Source organism: Carettochelys insculpta, chromosome 11, assembly GCF_033958435.1.
Source record: "Carettochelys insculpta isolate YL-2023 chromosome 11, ASM3395843v1, whole genome shotgun sequence".
Taxonomy (NCBI): Eukaryota; Metazoa; Chordata; order Testudines; family Carettochelyidae; genus Carettochelys; species Carettochelys insculpta.
Window position 1 is genome coordinate 43,758,966 of NC_134147.1, and position 20,805 is coordinate 43,779,770.

General features: G+C 42.5%; 1 protein-coding gene across 26 annotated transcripts in view; it reads left to right on the forward strand.

Annotated features, from left to right (window-relative positions):
- The window catches only part of MAGI1 (membrane associated guanylate kinase, WW and PDZ domain containing 1), a 488,573-nt gene that overhangs the window by 239,557 nt on the left and 228,211 nt on the right, over window positions 1–20,805 (forward strand). For all 26 annotated transcript variants that reach the window (XM_075006137.1, XM_075006140.1, XM_075006139.1 and 23 more), the window contains exon 2: window positions 17,365–17,481. In XM_075006137.1, coding sequence (XP_074862238.1) covers window positions 17,365–17,481 — 117 coding nt within the window. The remainder of the gene's footprint in view (window positions 1–17,364; window positions 17,482–20,805) is intronic.

A 20,805-nucleotide genomic window follows, 5' to 3' on the forward strand; every position in this document is an offset into this window, starting at 1 on the left:
CCATTATTGTCGATCCTAGAAAGACAGTAAGTACTGTAATCATTCACTTTGTAGTTCTCTTGAACCTGTAATAACACAGCATGCTGCAGAGCAGACTGAAATGCAAAAACACCATGACACAAGTAAGATGCTGCTCCTTTCATTTTCCGGGTGATTTTGCCACTGTCTTTTGTCAGACACAATATACACTGAAGTCTGTTTCTAAAAATTCATTGGTTCATTCTCACATGCCACTTAAATATTTCTTCCATATGAAATTACAAACTTGATGACTTGGAATAATTCTGATTCATCCTTTTTCTGTTCAGTACACCACAACAATAGGATCTTTTAATTGCAACCTCAAAAAATGTTTCTTCCAGCATCTACCTGGGAATCTGATCTGGCATCAAGAATTTGCCAGATGTCAATACTGCAGCTTGGTTTGGATTATGTGAAAGAGCTAGAGTAAAATTTGTGTGACTTTTGTTTTTAAAATGCTTCATTGCGTTCCCCAGGGAATTAAGAAGCTTGTTATGTGGTGGCGAAGGCTCAGTTTTCAGTTCACTCGGAACAATTTCAACTGCCTCTCACCGTTGAGCAGGACAGAAAAGAAGTGGGTGGAGTTAGAAGGCTTTTCATAGTTTTCTGCTATAAAATTCAGAGCAAGGGGGAAATCCATTCTGAACAATTATCAGAAGAAGTTCAGGAAAACTCAGGCAAGTCTTCACTTTTTTCCCCTTTCTTTATAAGCTATAGCGTATTTCATTCCAGGCGTCTTACGCTTATCTCCCCAACTTTTCACTGGTTTATACAGGTATCAGGACAAGATCAGGAGTAACACTGATATTAAATGAGAGGATAATCATATCCTGAATGTTTTAGGTGTCTTTCATTGCTCTCCCTTTCAATGACTTAAAATCCCCTCATTCCCAGACCACCTCCTGATATATTAAAGCTAAGCCTGGTTCCAAATGAATGCTGGAGAAGGGTGTGTGTGTCGGGGGGATTCTTTTTGTGGTGTACGCTGGATAACTCAGAGCACCAAAAGCAGTTGAGCTGAAATGAAAGGGAGAATCCCCCGTGCAGGTCTGTGAATATAAGTAGTCCAAAGCTTGTGTCAGTGTTAAACAGATCTTTCCAGAAATTAACCTGAGTATTTTGTAATAAATGTACCATAATCTGGCATGTCCTTGGTGGAAACTGAAGTATTTTAAAAGCTAAGGTAGGGAGGAAAGATGCATTTGGCACTGATGAAGAACTTGGCTCCTGCAATCCCACAGTGAAAAATTCTCGGGGGTGGACTAAGACAAACTGTTTTGTGTATATTACTTTATTCAGCATGCAAATTAATGCAAGAGAAGAGTAACGGCATGTGTTGTGCAGACTGTAATAGGTGCTCTGTCTTTTGCTTCAGCACTGCAGTTATTTAAAGGTGTTCTAGAGGAAGTAGCTCAGCTCTTTCTTAAAAACAATATTTAACATATTTTGTAGATAAGCAGTAGGGTTTGGCAACATTATATGATGTTTAAAATGAATTGGTCCTTTTTCTCCCAAGAAAATTTATTTCTACTCTCTACCATATGCTAAAAGATGGATACAAACAACAGTATTTGTGTTCTGTATTTCTCAATGACTCCTACTATGCTCATTTGGTATTTTTCCTGAAACCACCAGGAAACCTAATTCGAATTGAGAGGCTTATATTTCACACATCTTTTCATGAATGTCTGGCTCATTTTTCACCATGTTAGTGAGCTCTTTGGTTCTGTATTTTGACCAGAGATTGTAGACATTTAGGACGAGGAGGATTCTCAGTTGGTCATCTGGTGATGTCCCGTGCATTGATGCAGGAAACTAAAATAGCAATATAGCCCTTGTGTTTAGAATTTAGTTCTCTTCTCCTCACTGCTAGTCTACTGCCTAATAGGTCACTGTAGCTATATTTTGGATAATGTCTGGACTCTCTTATTTAATATGGAAGAACTGTCATGGACAGGAATGGTTTGTGTTGGTGGCTCGTCATTTTATTAAGCACAGTTTCTGAGCCCTATTTTGACGTCTGTCTAGCAAAATTAATGGTCAACTAACCAGCACAGAAAGATGAATTTTTCAAATGCATTCCCAGAGGTATCATCCAAGTTCTCATTTTTCCTTGCTTGTTTCTCTGAGCCCAACTCTTTTTTGAGGTAGAAGGTAGCAGCAGTGGTGGTGGTGGTAGTTTTGTCGGTGTGCTTTTAGGTGAAATAGGTTTTGTTTTATGTCATTGTCAATGCAGTGCAGGTCAGCTTTATCATACATTGCCTCCATGCTTGGTGTGTGTCTCTTCATATATGTCGACACTGCACATCACTTATGATGTATATAGAGTATATGCACTGCACGTCCCCCAGCATGGATATAAGTAGCAGTGTGGATGACAAGCTACTGTCTCAGTGAGTAAAGACACACCAGAACCTTAGGGTATACACCCTGTCTACCCCCTTCCACATCTTCCCTGCTGGCCATTTTTAGCAGTGTTATGTCCTGCTGCCTTGCTGCCACCTGGAACATTTCCCCACTATAGGCAAAGATTTCAGCAGTGACAAAAATCTCTGGCGCTTCTCCTCCCCTGCTCACTCCCAACTGACAAAAGCTTCTCATTGTTGCATGTAGATATACACCGTGTAGCTACACGTGTCCAACACATGAACAAGGCATGGACACGCACGTCTATCTGCTTGTATGTATGACCTACAGAACCCAATGCATATTAGGTATTTTTTAAAACTCACTGTAGTTCTCTTTAATAATTATGAAACAACTACTTCCAGCGTTGAAAAATGCCATGATTCCCTATGGTGATTGTTCCTTCGTTCCATTTCTTATCGTTATCTGATACTTCTACTGTCACAGCATTTGGAGAACAACTAAGCTAGCAACCCCATTATGGTAGATGCTGTACAAATGTATACAGCAAGTAGATCTCTGCCTGAAAGTTTGTCTCTTGTATGTTAATGTGAGCATCTTCTTAATCTTCACCATTTATCACTAAATTCTTGGCAGATGTGCCTTGGCTGTTAGAGTCTCTAGGCTTGTAAGAGAGAGACATTCATTTCACATAATGATTTCTTATGTGTGCAGAAAATTAATCTGCCCTGATCAGATCTTGAGCTGCAAATCCAAAATTATGCATTCTCTTTTATTTGACATGCAGTTATGAAAATGATTGTTAGTCTTCTGTGATGCAGTTGCTAGAAGCATATAAATTTGGCTGCAGAATAAATATTACTGAAAACTTGGGACAGTACCCTTGGACTTCCTGGCAAGCCATAAGATTAACCTAAACAGAACATAACCCAACCTGGAACTGGGTCGCTCAGGCTGGGTATACACTTGCCCCCAACTTTGAAGGGGGCATGGTAATCAGGGTGATGGGACATAACTAATGAAGTGCTGCAGTGAATTTGCAGCACTTTATTAGGCTAATTCTCCCCCATGGCAACTTCGAAGTGCTAGAATACGTGTAGTGAAGCCCCAGAATAAGCAAATTTTATTCCAAAGTAGTGTGTCAGCACACAATAGAGCCTATTTCAAAATGGAGCCATTGGGCACACTATGGCTTATTTCAGAATAGGCTCTATTCTCTGTCTACACAGCCCCATTTTGAAATACCTGTTTTGAAATAGCTGCTATTCATCACACAATGATGTTTACCCAATTTCAAAATAAGGCATCTCCTATTTCAAAATAATTTTGAAATAGTGGTTGTGTTGTGAAGATGGCACCCATAGTTATTTTGAAATAGTGGCTGCTATTGTGAAATAACTGCTCTGCGGACATACCTGTAGGCTAAGGCTACATTGTAGACGTACCTCAAAATCAGTTACGCAGTATGTGTTGTACAAACTGCGTAACTTATTTTGAGGCATCTTATTTCAAACCCAGCGCAGGCTACATGTCACTGGAGTTCAAAATAATTGCTTATTTTCAAGTTCCTGGTAACCCTCATATGAGAAGCATTACCAGGAATAAAATATGCCCTGCTATTTTGAGCGTGGTGTTTGGATATGTTTGTATTGTGGGATAAAAATAGAAACAGGAGTGTAGCCTTAGCCCAAGAGAACTGCATTTGTCTTCTCTAAAGGTATACTTGTTATAGGACTGACTGTCTTTTGAAACTGAAGTCTGAAATCAAACTTCCAGAAGACGGTGCATTTTTCTTTGGGGTTTGATCTCCCCACAGCTTCTGAGCAGAACAAAAGGAAGAGAAAGGGGCCTTGTTCTTTTTAATAAAAAACAAACCTTCTTACCCCAGGATACAGAAGAGCCTGTGAATTAAAATTCAGCATGGCTGCTGAACATTAACAATTCCTACTGATACCTCTGAAATAACTTCTGAGTGATTAGACTGGGTTTTTTTTAAGATTTGTTTTCATTAAAAATGAACAGACTTGAATGTCTACTCATGGTTGCTGAACTGCAGTGAAGTCCAGAGGCCACAGATGTGCAGTTTGTGTGTGCGTGTGTTTGCATGCGTGCGTGGTGCTTTTATGTATTAAGAAAAAGAGGAGCCGGTGCTATTATTCCCCTCCTCCACCCTCCACCTTCCCTCTGGGTTCCCACAGCTGAGGCTGCCTGAGAAGTAGTGGGGGCTGGTGCTCTGCCACAGGGCTGGTGAGGCTTTCTGCTCCCCACCCAGCTCTGCCACAGAGTATGGGGGCTCTGCCTCCCAGCCCCATGCAAACTGTCTGCCACGCTCTGCTGCAGGGCTGGCATGGCGCTAAGGCTCCAGCCCTGCTCTGAAAAAAATGGCAAACACCATACTGGTGTGTACCGTCACAAAAAAAAGCACTGTGTTTCGACCTAGGGCTACAGTATAGCCCTAGCCTAAGGATATGTCTACACAGCAAAGTTATTTCAAACTAGCAGCGCTATTTCAAAATAACTATGCCATGCACAAAAGACCAGATCCAGAGGCCCTTGTGCACAGTGGAGGGGGAGGGACGCTTCTGTTGACTTTCAGTGGCATTTGAAATTCGGGCGGAATTTTTAACAGCACCTAAGTGACTTAGGTGCTTGTCTAATTGACTCTCACTTTCTTTACAGCTTGAAATTTGGATGGGTCCACAGTTTGCTTGGCACCTATTCCAGTTTTTCCACATCTCTTTCACTCGCTCATTTGAGAATCTTTAAAACATAGAAGTATGGGGACTAGGCTCTGTGTGCAGTTGTTACATTCCAAATATATGTAGAGCCTAAAAAGCATCTACCTAAAAGTGAATCAGATATTAGATGAATTTGAGTGTCTGGTAATGAGGGTTTGACACCAGAATTCATTGTGTACATGAACACTGGGGCTATTTCTACACTACAGCAATCTGATGACAGATGTCACTGTCGGAAGAGATCTTCCGACAAAACTTCTGTCGACAGAGTGTGTCCACACACAAAAGTGCTGTGCTCTGTCGTGTTTTTAGTGTGGAAGCTCTGTGGGTTTTGTCAAAAAAATCCTCTAGTGTAGACACAGTCAAGGTGTGGTGTGAGAGGAAAATTGTTGTAAGCAAATCAAAAAAAGACAACACACGGAGTTCCTCCCAGTATGCTCTCATAAATATACTGCAGATGATTTGGTGGGGAGATGCGTGTCTTGGGGAATGTAGGGTCTTCAGTGGCCGAGCCAGCCTAATGGCTAGCTTGCTAGTCTTTCTGTCTGTAAGATTGGAAGGGGTGATGGAGGACCCAGGCCTTCCTTTATCGAGTCTCAGCCTAGTCAGCTGCCCGAAGTCCTGGGGCTTATTTGCACCCTCCCCTTGGCAGGAGAGCCCTTGCTTGCCTCCAGTGGGAACACACTCTGGCAGGACGTTGATCCATCCTTTCAGGGAGACAGAAGATTCCTGCCTGCTCACCCATCAGCCCCAGCTGACCCAGGCTGCCTTTTTTTCCTTCCCTCACCAAGACAGGCATTGTCCCCAGGTAGACTGTGGTGGGGCTAGCTGAATCCAGAGGTTTTCTTTAATTCCCTCTGTGCCAAGGAGCTGGATCTCAGGGTATGTTTATACTTACCATGAGACCAACCTGGTCAGAATTGATCACTTGGGGTAGGATTTAGTGTGCCAAGTGGGGATGCACAAAAACGAACTATAAGGGCTGGACAGTTGACCCCTGGTCTCCTCAATCTCGCAAGGAGTAAGGGAGGTTGACGGGAGAGGTTCTCCCATCAGAGCCCATCAACCTCCCTCTCTGATGACAGCCGGATAAGTCAATCCTAGATATGTCAATTCCAGAGACACAATTGTCGTAGCTTAGTGTAGACCTGGCCTTAGTTGCTTCACAAGGGGTATTGTTATGAAAGCATTTATAATATTTGTCATTGTTCCCTACGTTATCCAGCATTGGCTACGTCTACACGTGAAGCCTACATTGAAATAGCTTATTTCGATGTAGCAACATCGAAATAGGCTATTTGGATGAATAACGTCTACACGTCCTCCAGGGCTGGCAACGTCGATGTTCAACTTCGACGTTGCGCGGCACCACATCGAAATAGGCGCTGCGAGGGAACGTCTACATGCCAAAGTAGCGCACATCAAAATAAGGGTGCCAGGCACAGCTGCAGACAGGGTCACAGGGCGGACTCAACAGCAAGCCGCTCCCTTAAAGGGCCCCTCCCAGACACAGTTGCACTAAACAACACAAAATACACAGAGCTGACAACTGGTTGCAGACCCTGGGCCTGCAGCATGGATCCCCAGCTGCAGCAGCAGCAGCCAGAAGCCCTGGGCTAAGGGCTGCTGCCCACGGTGACCATAGAGCCCCGCAGGGGCTGGAGAGAGAGCGTCTCTCAACCCCTCAGCTGATGGTCGCCATGGCGGACCGCGCTATTTCGAAGTTGCGGGACGCGCAACGACTACACGGTCCCTACTTCGACGTTGAACGTCGAAGTAGGGCGCTATTCCTATTCCCTCATGGGGTTAGCGACTTCGACGTCTCGCCGCCTAACGTCGAAATTAACTTCGAAATAGCGCCCGGCGCGTGTAGCCATGACAGGCGCTATTTCGAAGTTAGTGCCGCTACTTCGAAGTAGCGTGCACGTGTAGACACGGCTATTATGGTTTGTAACAACAATCTTGATGATTTTCTAGCATGTCCACAAAGCACCAAAAGCAAAGATGAGGCATTTTTCTCAAACTCTGCTTATGGCCTCGTAGTCTGCACAGCAGTAAAGATTATTCTGTCAATGTATTTGTGCACCTCCTTTCACCGATTAAGTGTTGCTTTCCACCAACGCGGCTGAAACAGCTTTACTTTTGTCACATTCGCACACCACCCATGCTGCAATTTTATTTTTAACTGAAACTTATTATGACAACAACAGGCACCAATGGATAACGTAGGGAAACAATGACAAATATTATAAATGCTTTCATAACAATACCCCTAGGCAGGAGAGCCCTTGCTTGCCTCCCGTGTCCACCCTGGCTGTGATTAGTATTCTAAGATGAAGAATCCCCATATTGAGAGGGGGAACTAGGTCTTTTCCTTGTCTTATGTTTCTATGAACTTACTCCCAGGCTAGGTTAACTCCCTCCAGCCAATCAAGGAAGAGCAGTGACTGACTTATGGGAAGTGACTGGTTGATGGCGCAAGGTTTAGGATGAAGCTGGAGCTCCCTCTCGCCCCACCAGCGCTGCCACCAAACGATGGCTCGCTCTCGGGTAATGCCGGTGTGGTTCTCTTCCTGCACTCCCCCGCGGTTCCTGGGAGAATCAAATGGTACATCTGGAGAAAAGAGAACAGATTTTGAAAATATTTTTTTCCCGTCTCTGTTTTGGAAAATGAGTTCTTTGGCATATTGTTCTGTTAGGGTTTGTTCTGTTAAAGCTTAGTAAATGCCTTCTGTCTCCCCAAGCTGATTTGGCTTTTGCAGCTGACACGTTATATCCTAGTTTTAGAACATGCGGTAACTTCTGTCAGGAGATGCACAGACGTGTGTAGCTAATTCTCACCAAAAACAAGGTCATTTGCCTTAAGTCAAAGGCTAATGCTATTTTTTCAGCCTGTTTTTTGAATCTGTTGCCTTCCAAACCAGGCCTGGGTAAGTCTTTTTTTGAGGCAAGCAGGGAAAGTAAACTTTAAATGGATGCTTTGGATCAAAACAAAGAAAATGGAACAGTCTCTCTACCAAGTTTGCTTTAGGCTGAAGTCTTGCTTGAGCTCCATGGATAACATTTCAAATGGCTGTGGGCTGAAGAAGTGGGTCTGTCCCACGAAAGCTCACCTAATAAACTATTTTACTAGTCTTTAAAGTGCTACTTGACTGCTTTTTGTTTTGATTTCAAATGAGAAATCTGTGAAAAATGCTGAGCATGTGTGGCTGGCTCTGACTGAATCTCTTTTTTTTTTTTTTTTTTTTTTTTTGGAAAGGTATTTTCACAAACTATGAACGGGTTGAACCTCTGTAGTCCAGCACCCTTGGGACCTGACTGGTGCGAAATCAGGAAATTTGCTGAGCTACTGGAGATCAGTATTGTCTAGCAGCATTACCAACACTTCGACCGCTTACTGGGATCTTAGAAGACATAATTAGTGGTAAATTAGAGCTAAATCACAGCACAGAACACTGAGAACTAAGGCAGGTGACTGTAAAGAAACTTTCTGGGACTGTGGGAAACTTGGCCACACCACTGATAAGTGAATGTTGGCTCACTAAAATTTCATTGAACCATGAATGTTGTCAGATTACAGAGGTTCAACCTGTAGTGAATTTTTTGCGTATCCAGGGTGTGTTCATTGATGGCATGGTTATTAATGGTGTTAAACTAAAATATTTGGCTAGAAATCTGCACAGTCTCACATGGAATGAGACTACGTATAGGACTACTGTGGTAAGAAGATTTCATTCCGCACTCACTTCTCACCTAATAAACTATTTTGCTAGTCTTTAAAGTGCTACTTGACTGCTTTTTGTTTTGATCACTTCTGATGTGTAGGAGTTTTTATTAAACTAACATAGCAACATCTGCAACTCTTGCTGCTAACAATTATTTCATACTAATTGCTCTTGTTACAGTGTACAGTAACAAATATCCCCTCTCAGCTGTGCCTTTGTATGTCAGACAAAATGTATTCAAATGAGAAGTGGTCGTGCATCTCACAGTTCAGATCTGGTTATTAATTTTCTTAAAGTTTGGGACGGGCATGGGCTTCTAATCCATGCTTTGTCTTGTGGCTATCTCCGGTAAGAAGCTCCTGTGGGCATGACTCACTCAGTCTTGCAGGTTGATTGGCATCAAGTTGATTACGGCCTAAGGCCTGATTTCACAAGGATGTTCCACAGTAATTGTCAAGCCCAATTCTAGTTGTAAACAATTCCAGAGGATCTGGTGTTGCTTCAGTCTCCACAGCTGTCTCCTGAACATTTTAATGTGCAGTTTGCCTTGTCTGATTCCATAAGGTAACTTGTTCTTGATATTTTTATTTCAATCCCAGCAAGCTCCTTTTTCTCCCCTCTGCTCACCCTGCTCTTTGATGTCAATTACAGCAAGACTTTGAAAGCTTCACTCTTCCACACACAGGCCCCCCATTGCCCTCTGAGTGTTTGATGCAGATTCTTCAAAGAGAGGAGGGAAAAGGAATATGAACCAATGCAAGTGACCTACAACACTTCTCAGGAATTGGTGTGAGAGAGGAGAAGGTAGTGGAGTGACACTGGTAGCCATTAAAATAAATGACATAGTTAACCTCAGAACCCTTTATGGTGATTTTTTTTTTTTTGTCCGGATAATTTGAGCTATCCTGAAGGAAAATGTTCCTGGGTAGTACTGAAAACTTGGTGCTGCATTATATAGGATTGTCTCATGGTGTAAGAAATATTGATTACTTCTGTGATACCCACACTATGGCACCTGTATCTCTCATGTGGTTCAAATGAAGATGGGCAGCCCAGCGGCACCATCCCTTCAGTTTGTCAGGAGCTCTTCAATTTGAGGGTCTCTTGCTGGGACAGTTGCAGCTTCCACCTTCTCTCTATTCAGCATCACTGCAGTGCCACAGCCTATATGGGGCTAAGAGCCTCAACAACGACCAAGGTAGCCTAAGGGGAGAGGCAGAAATGCTTGTGCTATTTCCTCTTGCTTATACTTCCTGACATAGGATCAATTTGGGTGGAAATGTCCTGCCAGCTGGTCTGATGATTTTGTAATCAGGATGAATGGAAGCTGGACCAGAGGCAGCACTGAACTGTCTGCTATTGTTATCCATCACCAGCTTTTCCTCCAATACCAGGAACAGAGGCACCTAGCCAATTCAGTGGGAGAATCCCAGGACTGGTTGTAGGAGACCATGAACCTATTTCAGAAGTCTGTACCTTTTCTTTGGGAAGGTCCTCCTATCTGGGATCTGTGGCTTGCCTCCTTTCTCTCTAACGAGGGAGATCCTTTCTGTTCCCCAATTCCCATCCAAGAAGTTACCAGTTAAGGGTCGCTTCCATTTTCTTTCTCTCTGTCTCTCGATCCTCTTGTCCCCAGCCCTCCAGCTAGTTCCCTGCTATTTACATTGGCTTTTTGTTTGTTATAAGTGATGGCTTCTTGGCGTTCAGATAACACATTCCTTAGGCTCTTATGCCTGGATTGGTTAGAGGTGGCCTTTGAGTGGCTGGCATCCTGCATTAGCAGACCCAAGGCCTACTTAAACCTTATAGTCTTGACGGGTTCCATCCTTCCAGCTGTTTCTCTTCTGCAGTCCCCCTGCCGCTGATCTTCACTGTTCTCCATGTTCTCCCTTTTTTCTGCAGCATGGTGGCACGCTGTCATGCGTACTGCCACCCGCACACCCTGGGGTGCCCCCCACAGATGAAAAGGTATGAATGAAATAATGAGGTTAGGGAGTGCAGGGGAGGCTAACCACAGTTTTTATCTATCTGTGAAAATAATCCTGTAGTGCCCTAGAGACTACCACATTTATTAGGTAGTGAGTTTTCGTGAGTAAGACCCACTTCTTCAGGTGATTTGAGTGGGGGATGGGCCAGCTAGTGATCAGAGCAGAGGCTGATTGTGAGAATCTCTGGTTCTCAATTGTCTCACCCATACCATCATACATAGGTGCTTCTGAAAACAACAGGGATGAGAAGTGTGTGTACCCAGACCCCTCAGATTGTCAAGCCATCCATCCATAAGGCAACCTTTTGCTTTTGCTACTCCCTGCCATCCCCCAAAACGTGCGTGTGTTGTCTGGTGCTTTTAACTTGACTTTTTGAACTTTGGGTAGATATTGACTAAATCATTAATGTGCGCAGTATAAGGCGGAACACATTCTAAATGCGGTGAAACGATGTAAAAGTTCATAAGATGGATTAACTGTGGATTTATGAGCTGTTAGAGGGTATTTCTGAAACAACAAATGCTGAATTACTGTTCTAGTGCTGGGTCATTCATCTGCCCATGCCTTATAGGTTGAGAGAGACACCAAAATATATGGTGCCAAAAAAACTATTGCCTGTGCTTGATTTTGAACAGTGTTGAAAAGTTTTGAGTGAACAGGTTTCCTTCAGATTCACAAACGACACCTAAAATAATATTTTTAAAAATTCTGTTGGTAATAAAGTAACAAGTGTTATTTATTTTCCAGACAAAAGTTATGATCTACACTGAAATGATCTCTGCTGACTCAGCAGCTGTTGTTCTGTTGAAGGCTTAACCATGTCTCATCAGAACTAAGGTTTTTTTTTTACTGTGGAGGTAGTCAGTTCTGTTACTTTGTGCTGCTCTGTATATTAGAGCTCTGTGGCTTCTTAAAGTTTTCAGCCAGAGCAAATGCCCGATGGGAGATCATGAGCTAAAAGGGTTTTACAGTGGATTTTTTTAAATGACAAGAGTAAAGACTGGGGACAGAGGGGGAAAGACATGACTACCTAACTGTTTCCCACGAAATAGGTAATTAGGTCATTTAAATTCACCTGTGTGTGTGTGTGTGTGTGTGTATACACTCTCTCTCTCTCTCTCTCTCTCTCTCAAGGCAGGCATGTAGGCTCTGGTCTTCCAGGTCACCTATCCCAAATGTACCTCTGTACCTGCACAGAGCATGTCTGACTGGTCAAGCCTATGGGATCAAGGTCTTGGCTCATGGCATCTCCAACAGATAGCCAATGTAAACTCACAAATTAGGGGTCCTCGTGCCCGTTTACTTGAGTCCATCTTCAAAAACAACAAGATGTCCTGTGGCACCTTATAGACTAACAGATATTTTGGAGCATAAGGTGTCACAGGACTTCTTGCTGTTTTTGAAGATACAGACTAACTCAGCTACCCCTCTGATCCTAGTCCATCTGGCTACTGAAGCGTATAAATGCAATGATACGTTGTGATGTGGACGAACTAGTTTGTTTCCAGCAAAACATGGATCAATCTGGGGTTTGTGTGGACTTTTGTTTGTGCATAATAGCCAAGATTTTACAAACAGGATTGCAATCAAGTAAGACCTCTGGCAAGTTGTATTAAAGTAGAATTTAAATAAATATTTCTTTAGTTATACCAGGAATAAGATGGATTTAAGTTATCATGCACTGTTAAAATGTTGTAGTAACAGTTTACAAAAATATGATGGATTTATATGGTGCCTTTGCTTCATGGGTGGCTGATGGAACCCAAATGCTATTGACTTTTCGGAGCTACATTCAGGTGGTAGATGTTTCACTCCATGATCTTACTTGGGGTTTTGCAAACGGATGATGAAAGCAAGTAATCCAATGTATCAGACTCACCTCTGACTTCGGCCTCAGTGCATATTCTAAAATAGGAAAGTAGAATGGTACTGTTAGATTTATTTGATTCTTCTTTTGCTTAAAATACTCACTCATCGTATATTTCATTTTTCCTGTCTCCATCTTTTTTCCTCTATGTCCCTCATGACATATGGCTGTTAGATCAGTGTTCAGCGAAGACCTCAAAGCCACATCAGAAACAAAACTGTGGGTTGGCAGATGTGACATACTTGACTTACATAAATCACTCTCTTTTGTCATTGCTGGCATATGGCCAGTCAGTGTTCTAATTACTGAATGGTGTTTATAGTTCCATTACTTAGAATCACTTTTGGTCAGCAGCTGCAAGATGAGGATGGAGTAGACTGAAATGATACAGCACAAAATATTACCCTAGGTGTAAGAGCTACTGGAATTGGGAAGATTTGATGGTATGACGAGGAGCATTCAGCCCTCTTCCTGGGCCCTGAAATGGGTTGCTGCTTAGTGGACCCAGCCATGAGAATGGTTGCTTGAATAGGTGTAGCAGTGGAATATGAATTCCTGCAGATATTAGCAAAATGTGGGTGTGCATCCTAAAGAACCTTAGCTCTGAAATACTGGCAGAGTCAGTGTTCCCTCTAAGGTGTGCGCTTGAGTGGTTGAGATTCAGGAGCTGCCCAGCTGACTAGCAGAGCTGCCACAGCTGACAATGTGTATTTGTATTGGTGCTGCACCTCTGCACATTTTTTAAATGGATTTGTACAGTAAGTACCTCAACAGTGCCCCGATCCATTACTTGGGCCCAGGCCATTGCCACAATTCAAATAATAAATAATCATCATCAGCTGATGGTGGGGAACGAACCAGCAGTTTATTCTGCCCAACGTTCCCTCTATTTTTTTTTTCCCCATCCATGTGCAGAATAAATGGTCCTTCCCTTTCATTTCTCTTCCCTTTTCTCCTCCTTCCCCACCCCAGGTCTGCCCCTCCATCATTAGATTTTAGTAATACTGATGCGGTTTATGGTTTACTTTTCTGCAAAACTTTTTTTTTTCTCCAAAGAACCTGGGTGAATTTTTTAAGGGATGAAGTCGTGGGAGCCATGAGGGCACTTCTTCATTCAGGATCATCGAAGGAAAGTATAGTCCTAGTGGTTAGTCTTTGGAAGAAAGATATTTAGAAAGCCTTGGAAGAAAGATATTTAGATTCAACATTTTAAAAATGAGTTGGGACACATCGAAGTTTGGGTGATAATTTGAGACATCTTTTAAGGAGTGGGATTATCCTCTTCCAGTCATGAAGTCCCAGGCTGGGCAGTCAAAAATAAATGTCACGTTAGTAAAATTAGACCATACATTTTGTTCACCTGTTGCCAGTGACATTCACAAGTCTGCTTGTGCCTCAGTTTCCCCTTCTATAACTGGGAATAATTCCCTGCTAACCAAAATAACTTGACTGTGTTTGTTAGAGTTCTTTGAGATCCTTGGATGGAAGCAGATATATTGCAAACTAACTTGAGTAATACGCTTGCCCTGCAAATCCAAAATGTAAACTTTGCCTCTTGTAAAACTTTGCTTTCTTTCTCAATATAGCCATCAAGCTTCAAGAGAGAGATTCTGGGTGGTTTGCACAGTTATCTCTGCAGCATAGCCTTTTAACCTCAACTTGTTTCATGGCACTGTTGTTTGGAGCCTGCCTTTATCTGAACATAGGAAATCCACTTGCTGCAGAGCTTCTCAAAAAGTAATCTCACCAAAGAGTGGAATTGGGTTGTGATACACAGAGGAATTACAGGCTTGTCTAGTTCAGAGCCATTAACCACTACAAACAGCAATCAGTAGTCTTTATGTTCATGCTTAAACTAAGGTAAATTGAGAATATGCACTAGCGTTAAACCTGTTTACTTGAGGTACATAATGTAGATCAGAGACCACTGTACCCGGGCTGTGACCTATCCTAGCACAAATGGTATTAAGCTCTGTCAGAATACAATTGATGACCTGGATTCTCTACCGCCGTCTCAGGGAGAAAACAACATCTTCAGTAATTACTATTAAACTGCAAGCCTGTTATTAGGGCCCTACCAGCTTCACTGTCCGTTTTGGTCAATTTCACAATCATAGGATTTTTAAAATAGTGAATTTCAGTATTTCAGATATTTAAATCTGAAATTTTTTCAGTGTTGTATCTGTGGGGATCCTGACCCAGAAAGCGTCTCGGGGAGGATCTCAAGGTTAGCAGAGAGTGATTGTTATATTGCCACCTTATCGTTGGGTCCCCAGTCAGCAGCAGGACAAGCTCAATGGTAGGAGCACCTTGGTGCCACTTCCCAGTAAGCGCCAGTGAACAGGGCTGAGCAGGACAAGCAGTGCCCTGGCCTCACTCCCCAGTAAGCGCTGGTGAGGAAGGCAGAGCAGGTGAAGCTCCCCCTTAGGAGTGCCTGGCAGGGCAGAGCTGGCCAAGCACCCTTCCGCAGCCACACACCTCCATGGGAGTGCCTCAATCCCACCCCCTGGTAAATGCCTGGGAGTGGGGCAGAGTGGGACAAGCTCTGCAGCACGAGCGCTTGGTGGGGCAGAGTTGGACAAGCACCTATGTCCCAGTCACAGCTCCTTGCCAGGCACACCCCAACTGTTTTAGGAAGGAAAGGTGGAGATCTCATCGGCTGACATAGAGCGCGTACCCCCTGATTTGCAGGACCCTACTCTACAGTCTCCTCAGGGGAACACTTTTTCTTACATAATAACCAAAATATTTTGTGATATTTTTTATTTATTCATAACCTTGTTTAACATTGGCTCCTGAGGGGAAAATACTGACAAGCTGCTGAATTAAAAAATGAACAATTCAGTGATTCATCATTTCAGGGGGTGCCATCCATTAATCAAGCAAAATCTGCCTTTAAAAGTAAGAGGGAGAAATATCCCTTACTATCCAACACACAGAATTGAGAAGGTCAATCTCTGAAGGTTAGCCACCTCCAAGTAAACCATCCAGTGGGAAATCTTTTTGAGCTTTAGAGTAACTGAAAGCTGTTTGAAAATTTGGCGGTGATTGACTGACCTGGACGGTGAGGGACGGTCCCAGAACCTGTAAGGAAAGTATAGTGATACAATGTTCTCTCAATTAGTATTGGCTTAATTATTTCAGGTACTTTGGCGATGAACATATTTGGTTTTGGCTGACCATGAGATGGAAATAAATGAGCATATGATAAAACAATAACAAAAATATATACTTATGTAGTATCCTGCTGGAAGCTCATTAGTGAATTCAGCAGGATTAATGAAGATGGCTACTTGTCGCCTCCCAGAGCAGTTATTAATACTACAATTCTCTGATAGAGTAGTGGTACTTACGACTGTAGAGGAGATGGTTGTTTCTCAATTAAGTATTTCATAATCAGATTTAACTACGGTACATTAAGTCCCTGCCAGTCTGTGAATGACTATATTACTAGAAAGTGCATGCATGTACTGATTTATAGCCATCAGCGTAGGCAAAAAAAGGCCACATATGATTCATATTCTTTATAAATGTGCTGTGCTAACACTACAGAATTTTCCTTGCTATAATATCTTCGCTGTTTCATCACCTTTCTCTTCCTCTATAACAAAAGCAACCTTTTATAAAACTGTCAATTCTGCTTGGAAAAGATCGTATAAAATTGTTTAAGTTTTATTGATAGTATACTTAGTGGAGTTTGAAATAAGATTCTGATATGAACAGTTCTGTTAGAAAACTGTATGGAGCTGCTTTATGCTTATAGGGTTTTCCTACCATCCTTTTCAACCAACAGTTAGGACCAGTAGGTCTCCTCTGTTTCTGCTTGCTGTATAAAGTCACCAGCTTCCAAGGGTTTTTTCTCCCTGCTCAACTGCAGTGGGACATTGGGACCTTTCCTAAAACAAAATTCTGGGTTTTGACTCCAAATGCCCCTTCATTTTGAAATTTAAATTATAATAAAGCAAAGGTCTAAACTGAAATGAAATATTTTGTTTAACTGATTTTTGTTTTGTTTTGACTATCACAATGTTTTCATGATTTTAAATTGTTTGTGCTAATTCAGGATGGAACAACTTTTCCTGTGACTGGAAAGCCATTCCTGCCTGTCTCGAACTGCTATTGCCTGACTGAGCAGCTCTTAGCTGTGTACACCAAGAAATAGATTTCCTTTTGCCTCATTTCACTGCGTTGCTGGGAATAAAGGTGGCTAGGAACTTCTCGTCTTTTTTTTTTTGAGAACAAAAATGTATTCTGTTGCTACATAGGTTTTTATTCTTTCTTCGGCACTGTTATATCAGAGCCCCTTCCAGGAACACATTAAACATTGTGACTTGGCATGAATGGTCCCTGTATATTTTTCCAGCTATCAGTAGAAAAAATTTTATGCGCACCAAGGCATGTGCAGATATGTATCACCATCAGACAAACATGATGCCCACTCTGGGTGCTCTGCTAATCAGCTTGGTGGCACCCGAATTTCACCTAAGCAGCCGTCTCAGCACTCAACTTACAGGGAACACTTCTTGGCCTCTGTCCTGTGGTGGTGGTTCACTCACCCTCTTCTCAGACAGAGACTTACGTGTATCAGACATACTTGCTTTAGTATTGTACTAGAGGTTATTTGCAGCTTTTTTTAAATAGCTGTTTTCTCTTTTCAGGAAGTAGACTGAACAAAGATCTGAGGCATTATCTCAACCAGAGGTTTCAGAAAGGATCTCCAGATCATGAGCTGCAGCAGACTATCAGAGATAACCTTTATCGCCATGCTGTGCCTTGTAAGTAATGAAACATTCCCTCAGTAGAGTTCATGTGATGAACATAAATCTTCTTCGTGGTACCCATTAAGTGGTGGTGTGCCCTGCTATAGGGGAGATTTGATTTACGGCTAGCGGGCTTTTATGTTGGTGACAGTGGGGAAGGTAATATGCCTGGCTTCTTGCTAACAAAGTTGTGCTTGTGGATTGGCCGAGATAAGGTGCAAAATGGATGGGTAATTCCCAAACGCATTGTGATGGTGAAAGGTTCAAGTAGAAATTTTCAGGAAAGGAAGTGACATGATGGGGAATGAGCATGGGAAAGTGTGGGTTTGGCAGTGAAACTACTTCTTCCTCAGTTCTGATTTGCTGCTTGCTACTCTGGAGCAATCACCCCTCATCTTGCTGCATATCTGAGTTCTACCATGTATCTGCTGTTTGTGTACCATTTACAAGTTGACTGATGCTTGAGAGCTTGTCCTCACTAAGTGGCGGATCAAAGCTGTAGCAAACAATCCACTGCCTATTGATTTATTGCGTGTGCTCAGATATGATAAATCAATCTCCAAGTGCTCTCCCATCAACTCCATCTACCTCGTCAGAAAGAGAAGAGCAGCCAGAGTTGACGCCAGCCTTACCGCATGGAAGACACCATGGAAACTGCCTTCTGGGGACGAAACAGTGAGAGCATTCACACCACTATGCGCCTTTTTCTGAGGAAAAACTCCCAGTTTCAGCGACAAAAAAACTTCCACCCACGCGAGAGACTTTTTTTTCCCTTTTCCTCTGTTTATTGTCGACAAAGGGCCAGTGTGGACTCTGCTGTTCGTTTTGTTGACAGAACTGGCTTCTGCCTGACTGACCACCCTGCTCAATATTTTGATCTCTGCTGCTCTGCAGACGTGCACCCCTCCACTTTCAAAGCTTGGCAAAGTCTCTGACAGCTAAGAGAACTGCTCCATTTGGAGCAAATCATTGAGCTATTCCTGGTCTGCCTTGCGCTAGGAACGCAGCAGCAGGCAGGGAACGGAAGAGGGACTGACTGCTTTGACATGCCTCACAATGGAGCGCTCCCAGAGCTACTTCTGCTGCTGCTCCCAGCAGCTGAGGAGGCTGTGGGAGAAGTCAGTGGGAGCCCAAGATGCACAGGGATCAGCTCAGCCTTCTTGGAACACTGCACTGTGGGTTGCATTGCTGATGCTGTTGATGATGGTGCCTCCAATGATGACATAAGCCGTCGACAGAGGAAGCAAAAGTGAACACCCTGTAGCGAGTTTTGTTTTGTTGATTTTTGCCAACAGAAGTTGGTGGTGTCAACAGACTTGAACATTCCTTTTCGTGCAGTTGTCAAACGGGATAAAAAGAAAGAAAAGAAAGTCATAAATCAAAACGTATTGTCAAAGATTTTCCTCCCCCATTTGGAGAAGGTATTATTTGCTCTTTAAGGATTCGGGAGACTTAAATTATTTGTATTTGTTCAATCTGCTGAACCTAGTTTTTTTTAGGAGTTTAGGGACTGCCTCCACGTTTCACTGCTTTGCATTTCCTGTGTTTATTCAGGGACCAAATGAGAAGCAAAGATGCTTCCCATCAATCTGAAGGTACTCACTGCTGACTAGAAAAGTAATGATGGTTCCCCTAGGGTGTGGGATTACAATGTGAGCAAATACCTGAATCTTGGGGTATTTAAATGAGTTGCCAAACCTTTTGAGGCTTACCCATCTTTACAGGAGCAGCAGCTGATTTATCTATTGCAGAAACTTATAGAAATATTAAGTGATGGTGGCTATCAAAATGTCCACACTTGCCAATGATCCCCATGTAATAGTAGCTGGAATAACATGCCCATTTCCTGCTGAAAGGCTGTATATGAAATCCTTGGCTGGTGTAATGGATCCCATTGCGTGGCACGGTTTGAAACACTTTGGCTGTGTCTACACTACAAAAATAACCTTGAAGTTGCTTACTTCAAAGTTTAACATCTACATACACCGTACTTTGAAGTTAGTTAGAAGTAGGGCACTATTCCATTCCCAGGAATGGAGTAAGGACTTCAGAATTGGGCTGCCTTCTTCGAAGTAAGGGAAAATGTGTGTAGACTCCCTGCCAGCTACTTTGATGTAGTGCCTAACTTCAAAGTTAACTTTGAAGTTAGTTCCTAGTGTAGACGCACCCTTTGACTCAGTAGTTGTGCATCATAGCTGTATTAGTCTCACTTTGTCAGTGGAAGGGAGGGACTCTTTCAAATGCTATGCGCAGGTACAGTGAATAAACGCTGCTTTTGTTGAACACTTCTGTTTTCCATTTTGTCGCTCCAAAATGTGATTAGTCTATATGCTTGTAACTTACATGGCTGCAGTTTTTAAAGGATAACTGACCAACATGCATTCTAGGAAAGTGAATTAATGCAATTTTAGGCTCAGTAGCTGCAGAATCCTGATGCTAATATCCTTCCGTCCAGGTATTCCTTTTGACTTTTATATTCCAATTTCAGACACAGCCAATAAAGAAAATGTACAGAAATGTGGTTGAAGTATTTTCTGTGTTGCCAAGGTTACATTTTGAAAAGCTTTGTTGATTGGTTCCTCAGATTTATTGAACTTCACTGTGAGTTAAATTGCTTGGATTTAAACTTACCATGCTTTTGATTTAGATTTGGGACCGTGGTGAGGGAAGGAAGAGAGTGATTTCCGCCTTTTTAAAAATAACAGGGAGAGATGAGTTTTGTTCTATTGTTAATAAAGACACCTGTGATCATGTTCCAATTACTTAACAAACAGAAATATCTGCAAAGGAGAGTTATTTATTAAACGCCTTTTTCCTTGCTGAGCTATAAATTGGGTAACTTTTTATTCTTCCTCTGTGGGCTGTGGAAAGGTGATCAGTCATAGGATTTTTATATGATGTGTAACATACACATGTGTGAATCTAAATGAACCCGCTGTGGGCATGGTGGTTTGGGATGTTTTTTGCAGGTCTAGAGATTAATCTAGTTGCATGCTCATACACTTATTCCTTGGTACATGTGACCTGTAAATCCAGAGTTCTGGACCAATCTCTACTGCTAATAGATAATAAAGTCTTGTATTTGGAAAATGGAATTCCCTGCTGATTATCTGTTCAACATGCTATGAGCGCACAAGGTCACTCAGACTGAGCACGCTCATACTGCCTCTTGCTTGGTGTTGCACACATTGAAAGGACTAAATGAAGTGGTGATTAATTTATGCACAGTGGGAAAGGAGGTGTAAACTGGCTCTTTCCCCAAAGTCCTAGGAGGTTAATACCATACTGAAGAAACCCTTGTGATTCAGTGCTGTACCATGTGCTCTACAGGAAAAATAA